The 11,907-nt window shown below is 34.9% G+C and overlaps 2 protein-coding genes and 1 non-coding gene across 3 annotated transcripts; 1 reads left to right on the top strand and 2 right to left on the bottom strand.

Moving 5' to 3' along the window:
* Positions 1-198: 198 nt before the first annotated feature.
* TRNAI-UAU (transfer RNA isoleucine (anticodon UAU)) lies at positions 199-272 on the top strand. Its single transcript has one exon. It is a non-coding gene; the product is annotated as a tRNA-Ile (tRNA).
* A 525-nt stretch (positions 273-797) lies between these two features.
* Positions 798-4,354, bottom strand: ACLA-3 (ATP-citrate lyase A-3). Its single transcript, XM_012233451.4, has 13 exons — positions 4,198-4,354; positions 3,924-4,038; positions 3,554-3,730; positions 3,302-3,463; positions 3,126-3,206; positions 2,882-2,933; positions 2,443-2,557; positions 2,232-2,313; positions 2,049-2,144; positions 1,857-1,958; positions 1,650-1,766; positions 1,440-1,556; positions 798-1,082 (listed from the first exon to the last, which is right to left on the bottom strand). The coding sequence occupies exons 2-13, from the start codon at positions 4,020-4,022 to the stop codon at positions 1,011-1,013; spliced, it is 1,272 nt and encodes a 423-aa protein (XP_012088841.1). The 5' UTR covers positions 4,023-4,038; positions 4,198-4,354; the 3' UTR covers positions 798-1,010.
* A 1,889-nt stretch (positions 4,355-6,243) lies between these two features.
* On the bottom strand, positions 6,244-10,813 carry LOC105647388 (FACT complex subunit SPT16). The gene is made up of 3 exons (XM_012233452.4): positions 10,595-10,813; positions 10,363-10,481; positions 6,244-9,823 (listed from the first exon to the last, which is right to left on the bottom strand). The coding sequence occupies exon 3, from the start codon at positions 9,749-9,751 to the stop codon at positions 6,521-6,523; it is 3,231 nt and encodes a 1,076-aa protein (XP_012088842.1). The 5' UTR covers positions 9,752-9,823; positions 10,363-10,481; positions 10,595-10,813; the 3' UTR covers positions 6,244-6,520.
* Positions 10,814-11,907: the final 1,094 nt, after the last annotated feature.

The following is an 11,907-nucleotide window of genomic DNA, read 5'->3' as shown; positions in this document are numbered from 1 at the left end:
AGAGCTGCGTTAATTTGGGAAATTTGAAGTGTTACCAACAACTGAATCGTTGTAGTATAGTGGTGAGTGTTCCCGCCTGTCACGCGGGTGACTCGGGTATAATCCTCGGCGAGGGCTTTTTTTGGATTTTGTTGTTGTAAGTAACACTATCATAATTGAATCATTTATTTAAGAGTAAAGTTCAATAATTAACAACAAGGTCCCGTAGCTCAGTTGGTTAGAGCGTTGGTCTTATGAGCCGAAGGTCGCGGGTTCGAGCCCCGCCGGGACCATTTCTGTATACTGTATATATTTTTTTGTCTAATGATTACTTTTTCTATCTCCAAATTAGTAAACTTTTTTTGTCTTTAATTCACTAATTATTTCTTTAAACATTTTCTTTTATCTTCCTTCATTCAATAATTATTTTTTCCATCTCCAAATTATGTAATCATATTTTTATCTTTTGTAAAATCACTAATTATGTTTAGATCTCCAAATTATTTAATCAGGTACATAAAACTTAATTTCAGAATTTTTTTTTTTTCATTTTTTTCTCATCGAGTAAATATGTATCATGCCTTGTCCGGTCCTATGAACATCCTTTCATACAAAGGAGATTAAGAGCACAAAGCACCCCAAGCTACACAAGAAAGGTTTTCTTTTGAACTCTGCACAAATGCCATTTATACAGTGATATGTTTCTGTAGCAATTAGCAAAGAAACAGAGATCCATCTTTCAAAAATATTAGCACTTCTCACCTTGATGCATATGCAGGCACACAAGAAAAGTTTCAATAGGTTCACAAAGTCACAAATTGCCAATGCACAACATTTGTTTCATTAACAAAGGGAAATTAATAACAATGTCTATAACAATTTGATCCAGCTTTTAAATTAAGAAACAAATAAAGATATAGTTGATGCCTTCTAAACAAAATTATTGTCTCGGCACAAAAATTGTCTTCTCAAACACATTGCCCCATGTTATTTCCCAATACGCATGATAATGGACATAATCGGTTGTGAAACTATGCTGTAGACATGATGCAATCAATTGCCTGTTTGCAAATGCCTGTCATTGTGGCTTCAGGCCCATAAACCTGAAAAGAAAATGAAGCGCTCAATTAAGCAACAAAAATGTAAATATAAATGATTTCAGTATAGCAAACGGAAAAGAGATTCTTTTGTTCGTTAAGCAAAAGGATAACAATTGGATTTTCCTTTTATGGTCTTTAAAGATGGATTGGAATTTAGAGTTAAAAACGAATAGCGCAAAAGTAGAACCCAACTTGACCTCTCAAATCACTCCACCTTCAGAAAAAGCTATGATTTCAGTATTTCAAAATCAGCAAAGATCCCAAATTTACTGAACAATGTGGACATGACCAATAACTGTGTTCCAACAAGTTTCATGCAATCCCCGAGCCTAATTAAAAGAGTATGTTGTCATTTCATACCTCAAGAGGTACTCCCAGCTCTTCTCCCAGACTGCGCATCTTTGCCAAACCAGTTTGATAGTTGGGACCTCCTCTTCGAACATAGATATGCATTCTTGCTGCTTTTAACTTGGATTCCTATTAGGAGAAGAAAATAGTAGCCAAATGTATTAGGAAAGGTAAATATAACAATTGAGTTACAGTTTGAGACAAATTTCAAACAGGATATACCTTTTCTCTGAGGGCTCGTATAATACCATTGAAAGTAGCTGCAACATCTGTGAAGTTAGCAATGCCACCTCCAATAAGAAGAGCTCTCTTACGACCATCAGGATCAGCGGTGGCACACTGCAACAATTTAAGGAATTTGTTTCCTCAATATATGGGATTATCTCGAACAAAAGAAGCAAAGAAATGTAAAAGTTCATTGCCTCTTACATCAATCACAACTCTTGCATATTGCAAGACTTCCTCCTCATTAGGAGCTCCACTATACTCCGCATAGTTGCCAAGCTCTGATGCATAACCCAAATCTCCAACCTAGTTAAATAGAAAAGCAAATGCCATAAAAAGATCGAGTATAAACCCCAATGACTGCTGGAATGAAGCCAAGTGGCATGAAGTACTTACAGTATCAGCATATATAACACTGGCACCACCTCCAGCTACCATTGTCCAGATACGTCCTTTTGGGTTCAGAACAGTGAATTTCAAAGATGCACTTGTCTGTGAACAAATAATATCATTACTCTATGTGATTTATGGTTCACAAAGTTGATACCAGCTTCATACTCAGGACATTTATGGTATTACCTTCTCATCCAGTGTGTGAATGAAGCTTTCAGTAGGGCTCAGGACTCTTCCAAAAGGAAGAGGAAACTCTATATTACCCCACCTGATGCACAGAAACATTTGAAAAAGACAAAATCACATAATGTAACATATTTTCGCTGGACAATTTGTCAATCAACTGATACTCCTTTTGTTTTTTCTTTGTAAAGAACAATTTTCAACAAATATATACTTCTGGAAGTTCTTGAAGGCAGCAGTGTCATCCAGCTCTCCTCTCATATCCAGTGGATATGGCTCTCCATTCACAAGGGTAAATGGGTTCATCTCTAGAAAACTGAAGTCCAGATCTGTGAAGAATTAAAAATAAAGTTAGAAGTGAAACTGCTAACATTAAGAAGAAATCACCTAAAAAGTAAGCAATAAACAAAATTTTACATAAAAGGGGGGCCTCTTCATCTCTAAAAAAGAAAAAAGAGAGAGAGAATGAATATTAGATCATTTTCAACACATCATAGGTCATGCTGAAATTAAATTGAACTACAAGCTGTGATCCTTGCCTCACATAATATGTTCAGATAAAAGGCAACCTTAATCATATGCACAAGTTAGTAATTTCCTATGAATGAATGTGGCAAGGAGAATGCTCTATGAAACCTTGAAACCGCACATACCTTGGAAGACAGCAAAGACGCCCATAATGAAGTCACCAATTTTACCTCGAATCTACCAAAAATGTAGAATATTGAACACCGGGATTAGCATATGGTTAATGCCTCAAAATCAATAATGCAACAGAGAGGCAATTAACAATGCCAAATAAAAACAGAATTCAAACATAAAATTCTTGAAAATATCAGAAAATCACTAAGATCTAGCAAAATTAAGCGTGCCCCATAATAGAAAACTAGCACTAACCTCCAAAGGAAGTGTAGCAATCAATGGAGCACATGCCTCGAAGGTCATAAGTTTTTCAGTAGGAAGAAATATAGTCTTAACCTGAATGAATAAAAATCAAACCATGTAAGCATCTTCTGATATAAATTCCACATGCAATGACATAAAAAAGAATCAAGCATCAGTTTTGGATATACCTTATCCCAGTTTTCTTCAATTTCAATACCTCCACATTCTGAAAAGCTAATGGTGGATCCAAGTCTTTCAGAAACTATTGAGAGGTAAAATTCTTGATTATGTGGAACAAATGGTTCAACAATGAACGTAGTTATTGGTGCCTTACAGCCACTCATTTCAACCTAAAGAAATTCAATTCACATTTAATGATCTAAATCATTAAAAATAAAAAGAAGATGAAAACTTTCCGCTTAGCTGGATTAAGTAATCACCTCAACGCCAAGCCTTCCTTTTACAAATTCAGCAACTTGAGCTAGATCTAAATTCAAAGCTACCAAACCACTCTTCCCACGTTTCCCAAATAGCATATCTGGCTTCACCACTAATCTTGAAGAAGAAAGCCATGGTTCCTGATTTGTCAGCTCTGTAAAGTCAGTTGACTGTGTCACCTACACAACATTATCAACAAATTAAAATGAAACCCCTTAAAATTTGACCAAAATTCCACTAAATTCGATTCCAATAACACTTAAAGATTGGAAGTTCCACCATAGTAGGACTTCTAATTCATCTAATCAATGAAATCGAGAAAACACGAACTGATCAAACTAATCAGTGAATGTAGTAAGTAAAACTAGAAACCTGAGCAGAGCAGATCTGGAGATCGATGCCACCAAGGCGCTTCAAGTGCTCCTTGAGAAGTCTTTTGGAGTCGTACTCTCTAATCTTCTTTCGAGCCATTTGTTCAATTCAAGATCTGTAAAAGGACAACCAACAATAGTATAACTAGAGATACTCTGTTTTTCAAATGACTATGTTGAAACAGAGATTTATACTCACTATATGCCTAAAATTTATTGAAAAAAGAAAGGAAAGATGGAAGTTTTGCTTCAAATAGACGATTTTTAAGACTCACCAAACGTACAACAACAAGGGGATGGGTATGGTTGGTGGGCGACTGGGGCAAGGTAGACGTTGGAGCCAATTTCTAAAACCGAACTGGTAAGTTTGAGATAATGTCGTTTGCCAATTTAATTACATGAATTCCCCAGCTACCCCCTTCCAATCATAAAAGTTTAGTGTGGTTGTTTGGTCTATCTATTAACTGGCAATATACCTGCGCGGTTAAAAAAAATAAAATAAAGTAAAATTGAGAGAATATATATATAATTTATAAATTTTTGAACGGAATCTTTTTTTATGCTATTAAAAAATATTATAAAAATATTTCAATAGTAAAAAAAAAAATATGGCGTGATTTTTATTATTAAAGTAAAAATTAATACAAAAACTTGTGTTCAGGAATATGAATTAAAAATATTGAAATTTATAGATATAAATTAAAAAAAGTAAAATAAACAGCGGTAAAAATTCATTAGTTTGATTTATTTTAAAATTAATATAAAAATTAATTAATTCGTTATTTCATTAAATTTCATGAATAAATAATTTATTTTAAATAATTAAGAGTGGTATAAATCTTCAACTATCATATTATTAATACTATAATTAATCAATTATATTTAACATAATTTAATTTAATACAATAATTTTTTATTTTTAAGATAAAACAATAACTGCTTATATCATTAAAATTTATAAATTATGTAATTTATTTGTATCGTTAAAAGTTATATAAATTGTTACTTAACACACTATTAATTCTCTAGCGTTATATTAATCAATTACATTTAAGACAGCTTAATTCAATTATAAATTAATTTATTTTCAAATAAATATAAAAATAAACAATTAATTCATAAACATATTATTAATTTGGAATCCTACCTGTAATACCAAGGAAAATTCTGCATGCTTTATATATATGTGTGCGTGCGCGCGCCTGTGTGATGGTTAGCTCGGTAAGTTAGAAAATTAAATTACTAGTGAATCGATTATGTGAGTAGCTTCATGATTTTTAAATGTCTTGCAATTAAGGATTAAGTAGCTGAACTGATAATTAATTTGCTAAGTTAGCATTATGAGAAGACTTTGGTTGCTATTGATATTGTTTTATAAAAAAAATTTATCAATTGTCTAATTTAATTCTCTCATAATTTATAGAATTCTCATTCTAAAATAATATTTATTCATCTTTTTTTTTCTAAAAAATAATTTTATTGCATTAATAAAATTTTTCGGGTAATTTTCAATAATTAATAATCTCAACAATAAATTTATTATATTTATCATTTGTTCAATTCGATTCTACTTTTCATCTTTTTCACTTCACGATGATATGTGTTTTCCTTTTTACTCTTAGTTTGCATGTAATAATATAATAAAGAAAAAAATTTATTTTTGAGTACCATGTGTACTTTTATTTGCACGATGACAAAAAATTAATGGATTTAAGAAAATACACTTAATAGTTAATAGTTTCACAGAGCTTATACTTTTTTTTTTATTTAGTTAATTTAATAGTTTAAGTAAAATAGAGTAGTTATATTCGCAAAAATAATATTTATTATTTATATTTTCAATCAAATTTAATTTCATACCATGTAGTTCATATATTTTATTTTTATCTATTCATTTTTTTTAATTTTTTTAATTTCTTTAAATTCATCAAAGAAGTAATTTTGTTAATAAGCAAATTAAACATTGTTATTTATAAGAACATTATTAATATTGAAACTGATTACAAGGGAACTAAATTTGAGGTTAGGTGACTACACAAATCAGCTAAGCACGTGCACTGCAGGGTCAGCACGAGGATGGGGAATGATGGGGAAGGTAGGGAATGTCTGTGACTAGCATGATTCAGCATGCAAAATCAGATTGCTCCATCCAGTGCCCTTCACTGAGTTCCCCACTCAGAAACACAAAAGCTAAAGCTTCCTGCATCAAATTCTATGCACGCATATAGTAATTTTCCTCTAAGATTATAAAATATAAATTCACATAATTAGAGTAAATCACAGGCAAAGAAGGAAAATATGCAAAATTTAATATTCAGATAGAAAGAAATGCAGAACTTTATGTGAATTTTTGATTTCCAGTATTTTACAAGCAACAGCACAGCTAAAACTCTTGGTCTAAATTTAAACCACTATCTTACAAGCACGGAATCGTAATTTAACAAGATTGTTCAAAATGCAAAGAGAATAGCAATATAAGAGACCTTTTCAACATATGCTTTCTCAGAAGAAGGCTAGACTAGACAACTATGATCTGCTGATGCATTACTCTGCTGGTTTACCTTTAATAAAGCAATAAAACAACATGGATATCTACTTTCACCTTAACTTAGGCCTTTTGGGAAGGCTACTGCCAGCATTCCTTCTATCAGGTGCTCGAGGTGGTGGTGCTCGAGCCTTACCGAAAGCCTTCATTTTCCTTCTTTTTCTCTCCTCCTCGCTGTCCGAGTCATCCCCTTTCTCCCTGTCTGCATAGCTTGCTTCCCTCTCCAGCTCATCCCATGTCTTTCCGTCATCCTCATCTGAGTCTTCCTCAGAGTCCTCATCCTCATCATCTTCAGATTCCACCAGTGACTCACTATCATCATCCTCATCTTCAGATACTGAGTCAGATTGCACATCTGAAGGCTCATATCCTTGGTCTGATTCTGCTGAGTTGTCTGAATCTGATTCGCTAGCTTCCATGTTTAAAAATTCCCAACCACCATCCTCTATGAATTTTTCTGGATCATCAGTGATAGTTTTCAATATAGGCCGCCAGTTCAGATTTAATCTACTCTCGTAGTACTTGAGGTCAGTTGTGTTTAGCCATTCCTTGATGTTATCAAGTGATGTGGATGGAATAGAGTCTATCCGAAGGACATCCCTCTTGAAGTCTTTAAATACAATAGTCATATCAAAATTCTTCTGCCCAAGACCAACTCTCTCCAGATTAACTATCTCAATCTCACTCAGAGTGATAACAACAAAAGGCGTTTCTACCAGTTCAACCAGGCAGGTTGATGTAGGGACAATGAAAGCTGAGGCTTTGTGAGGCACGCCATGGAACCCAAGCTCTCTCAGAGGTTGATCAAACTCAAGGTCAAATGCTTTGAATTGGGGTTGGCCCCAAACATCATTCACTCGGTTTACGAAATTCTGGAAGTCCATGTTTATTTTATTCTTTCGATCCCTCTCTCGTTGTTCTTCCTCTATCTCATCTGGGTCATAGGCAGATCTCTTTCCACCTCCAACTGTCTGGACCACATCCATTACCTCAATATAAAACTGAACATCCTTGGTCTTTCTGTTCCCAACCATTATGTGATTGTGCAAATGAAAATGCAGAAGAGTGATCATTTCCTTGTCTGCTGGTTGGAAGAATGCATGTTTGATGTTACCAAACATGACATCAACACGTTCATCTGGCCTTGAAGTTGAGTAGCGGAACCCATTTGCATGAGCTTCGAGTGAACCAGTCAGCTTTCTTCCACGACCACCAAAAGGTGGGCGAATCCATAGATCCAGCAATTTGATCGGCTTGAATTTGGCAGATGCAAGTTGCAGTTTTTCCTGAGTAACTAAGGTTGCCCTTTCAGCCCTCTCAGACTCTCTGGAATTGACCTGCCGACGCAGGGTTTTAATCTGTTGCACCACTTCACTGATATGTCTAGAATCCTTGGAGCGAAATGAAACTTCCTTCAAATATATTGATCCTTGAAACTTAAGAGTATTTGCATCATGAGGACTGAAAGGAGTACCAGGGACGTTAAATATTATCCTTATGTAGCATGTTCGATTACTATCCTGCTGGCTCGACACACTCTTGACAGTAGCAACATGGAAAGGCACCATGCTTCCATGAATTGGCAAAAGGACAGCCTCATTCTTCTGGTCAATCTGAATCATCAAGTCTCTTGGAAGGGGCAAGTCGTTAACATTCTTATAAGCAATTAAATCACCAATCATCTTCGCAGAACCTCGACTGTCTGATGCACCAGAACCCCCACCAGCAAGCCTCCTGGCAGTCTCTTCATTCTTCTGGCGGGCAAGTTCAGCCTGGTGCTGCCTCCGCAATTCTTCCTTTGATATTTCCTGGTGGTCTGACCTGAGTGTTGCCTTAGACAATGTGGTTTCACCCGCTTTATCTTCAGATCTGGTTTTTGGCCTATCTTCTTCTTCTTCATCATCCTCATTGAATGAGTAAGCCACATCCTTGACCGCCTTGGAACTCTTTGAAGTTACTACATCTGGGGACTTTTCACCAACAATCACTGTGTCAGCAAGTAACACTGAGAATTTCTGGGTCTTTGGATTTTTAGTCTCTGTCTGCAAATTCTGAAAGCCAAGTACCACATTGAAAACCATTCCAGGCTTCAAAATTCGATCATTCTTAGAGTTAAGACTGAGGCCTGACTCACGAAACTCAAGGCCAATTCCAGTTCCTGCAGTTTTGGTCAAGTTTGGAGTTAATTCTGGCGCATCCTTCTCAACTACAGAGAGTGCTGCTTGGTAAACAGCACTGACTTTATTCCCAGATCTCAATGCATTAATTGCCGCTTCATGGGCTTTAAGAAGGACTTCATATGCCTTGCTCTGCGTGGAATTGGCATCAATCAGAAAGGTTCTAGCAACATTTGTACAGTAGCTGTTGTATCGGGATCCTATGGCACATATGATCACACTAGTGGAGTCATAGTAAAGATTCTCATCATTGCTTGCAGCACTTGGTTTGAGATCAAACTCTCCTCCACTCTGAAAAATTGGAGGGTAACATATGTCAATATTCTCTGCCTTCAGCTTCACTTTAATTCTAGCAGGTTCTAGAATTGCCTTTTCTGTGTCATCCATCAATGACGAATGGGAGACTTTCTTCTCTTCATCAATGACCTTTTCAAGCTTTGGTACCACAAATTGCTTCATCACTGATGAAATCAAGAATGCTGCTTTCCTCACATTTGTAAGCTCATTGTTGTCTTTGACAGCAAACAAGTCTGAGAATGCATTTGTTACATCACTTAACTCACAATTTGCATTCTTTAATTTTCCATCCCATATCTCCAAAAGCTTTCCCTCAGGACTTTCCCTTGCTATGTATCCAATGACAGGAATATCATGATTAGTAGAGTTTGACTGGGCATGAACAGCACGAAAAATGTTATCCATCAAGCCACTTCCATCATCATTTTTGGCCTTCACATGCATCACAACTTCAACACCTACAGACTCCTTTGCGGACTTCTTTACAACATCAAGCAAAGAAGCCTTTTTTTGACTACATAAGAAATGAACCTGCTTCTTCATGAAGACCATGATAGTCTCTGGGAACTCATAACCAACCAACCAGATATTCAGTGCTGATGATTTCAGGTATCTCAGATCCTCAGAAGGTGGAGGTGTTGCTACAGCAAGAGCATCAGAAGCACCCCATAGGTCACTGTTGTGTTCATTCCAGTGTGAATATAACATTTTCAACCGCTTACTGAAGTTATTCAAATCTATAGAATAAGGATTGGTGGCTCCTGAAGGCTTGCCATTTGGGGGTCGGACATTAGCATTACGGTCAGCCATTGAATGTAGCTCAATTACAGATTTTAATTTCTAACCAACTCAGCTAGAAAAGTAGGCTAACCTGCATATATTCTGATATATCCGGACAACTATCAGTTCAAATCTTCCTCCATAAAACAATAGGTTGAGCTAAATAGAGTTTCAAACGTAAAATGAAATAAAATTGCAAACTTTGATACAGGACTAAATACAATGTAACTAGAAATCCGTGAAGATCTTTAACCTAATAATGCAGAGAGAGAGAGAGGGGTATAAAAATACAAGAAAAGTGATTGGTTAGTTCAAATAAAAAAAAAAAACATTTTTCGTGGTGGAAATTAAGTTCAAAATTTAAAGTGACACTTCCAAGTTTGCAGATAAGAAGTCACTCTTATATTATTTTAGTTAATAGTTAATTTTTACTTAAACATTCATTTCCTCATACACCAAAACAAGGCATTGAATAAATGCCCACTCCCCTGTAGCACAAGCACAACACCTCTGCACCCAAAGATGAAATACAGAAAATAACTCCTTGTCAACTCCCACAGATGAACATCGATCAAATAAGTGATTTTGGATTAGAAAAAAAAAAAGGATGAAGAAGAAGACGAATAGGTGAGATTAATTACCTGTTTTAGCAAAACATCACTTCCCCATCGAAGAATCAGAAATCTAATAAAAACTATTAACGAATCGCAAATCGATTATTTCAGCTTCTGCAGTTAAAAATTCTCGATCTTCGACTCAGCTGCAAAGACCACAAATATCAGGGCTTGAAGTTACATTTGGTGCTTGAATCCTTATAATAACAAGGTAACGAACAAAACCCAGATAGAAAATAAATGGAAATTCACAGATTACCGATTATAGCCATGCGATCATTGGAATTTTGATTCAAAATGGAAAACTGAAGTCTAAATGTGTGGAATTGAAGCATCGACTATGATCAGGTGAAAGAGAATCAGTCATCAGAAGATGGGGGAAAGGAAATCTGGGTTGCAGTTTGAATGTGAAAAAGGTTGGAGATGACGAGAAGCAGAGGCCAACAGCAAAAAAGCCAAAAAGGAAAAAGAAACCAATAATGTAGAAATGACTATTTATATGTGAGAGGTCTAGCCCGTTCCCTCCAGTCCCTTCTCGTACGGTTCGTCTATTGTTACGACCAGAAAGGCAGAAAGAAAATTGGATTCCTACTTTAATAGTAAAATATCTGTTACTGCGATTGTTTTATTTAACAGTGACCGTGTAACACACGTGCTCCGATGCTTGTCTATATGAGTTTAGTATAAAACGACGCTGTCGTTTCTTCTTCGGAATTCTGCTAAAACAACAAAAGAAAATTGCAACATTTGCTTCCTTTAGAACCCAAATAAATATCAAAGAATTTGGATATTTTCATGATGTTATTTTAATTTATATATATTTTCAAAGCTGTGAAGAAGCTGTGAAGTCCAAGTAAAGTCAGCCTTCGTGACTCATCTGCTTCAGAATATTTGTACTTCAATATCCTAGGAAGCCCATTACAACAGGTCGTTTCTTATCATTTATGATTTATCATCCTAGTGAAAGGATACCTAAGCGACCACATGTCTTGTCGTTGCATAAGCTTCCCATTATTATAAATTTAATTCTTTCTAATCAAGCTTCTCTTCCACATTAGTTTTCCATTTTTTTAAAAATATTCATGTATTGCCTAATATTTTTGTTAACTTGAAGAGATATTAAATTGTCCTTGCACATATTTTAAACTGGCTATAGATCACTTATGTGATCATGTAATTAGTCTTAAGTTGGTTGAATTTCTCATGATCAATAGGAATACACTAATCCTTTCGGGCCATCAACTGCCAAACCATACATTTTAATGGTTACATATTTTGACGATTCAATCCCTCTCAAACTCGAGACTGAAAATCGATTATGTTTAAAAATTCTTTTCAAGATACTGACTCTACGAATCGATTCTGTAATAATTTAGATTGACAATATGACATATTTTTTTATTAATTGTATGTTTTTACACGTCGGACAATATAACATGACTTGATGTATATTTAAATAATGTTTTACCTTTAAAGATTGAACAATCATAACATTTATTAATTCATATATATATATATATATATAAAACATTCGATTAATTAAATATTATTTACTTTTGGTTGTAAAAGGAA

Source organism: Jatropha curcas, chromosome 2 (assembly GCF_041381405.1).
Source record: "Jatropha curcas cultivar XTBG-Jc1 chromosome 2, XTBG_Jcur_1.0, whole genome shotgun sequence".
NCBI lineage: Eukaryota > Viridiplantae > Streptophyta > Magnoliopsida > Malpighiales > Euphorbiaceae > Jatropha > Jatropha curcas.
This window is presented reverse-complemented; position numbering and strand designations above follow the sequence as displayed.

What these genes read in the sequence shown, in the direction of transcription:
- ACLA-3 (XM_012233451.4), bottom strand. Translation starts at nt 4,022, where the DNA reads ATGGCTCGAAAGAAGATTAGAGAGTACGACTCCAAAAGACTTCTCAAG. An exon ending in TTCACACACTGGATGAGAAG is followed by an intron (nt 2,145 to 2,231) that starts GTAATACCATAA and finishes ATTTGTTCACAG; the next exon opens with ACAAGTGCATCTTTGAAATT. An exon ending in ATGCAAGAGTTGTGATTGAT is followed by an intron (nt 1,767 to 1,856) that starts GTAAGAGGCAAT and finishes AAATTGTTGCAG; the next exon opens with TGTGCCACCGCTGATCCTGA.
- LOC105647388 (XM_012233452.4), bottom strand. Translation starts at nt 9,751, where the DNA reads ATGGCTGACCGTAATGCTAATGTCCGACCCCCAAATGGCAAGCCTTCA.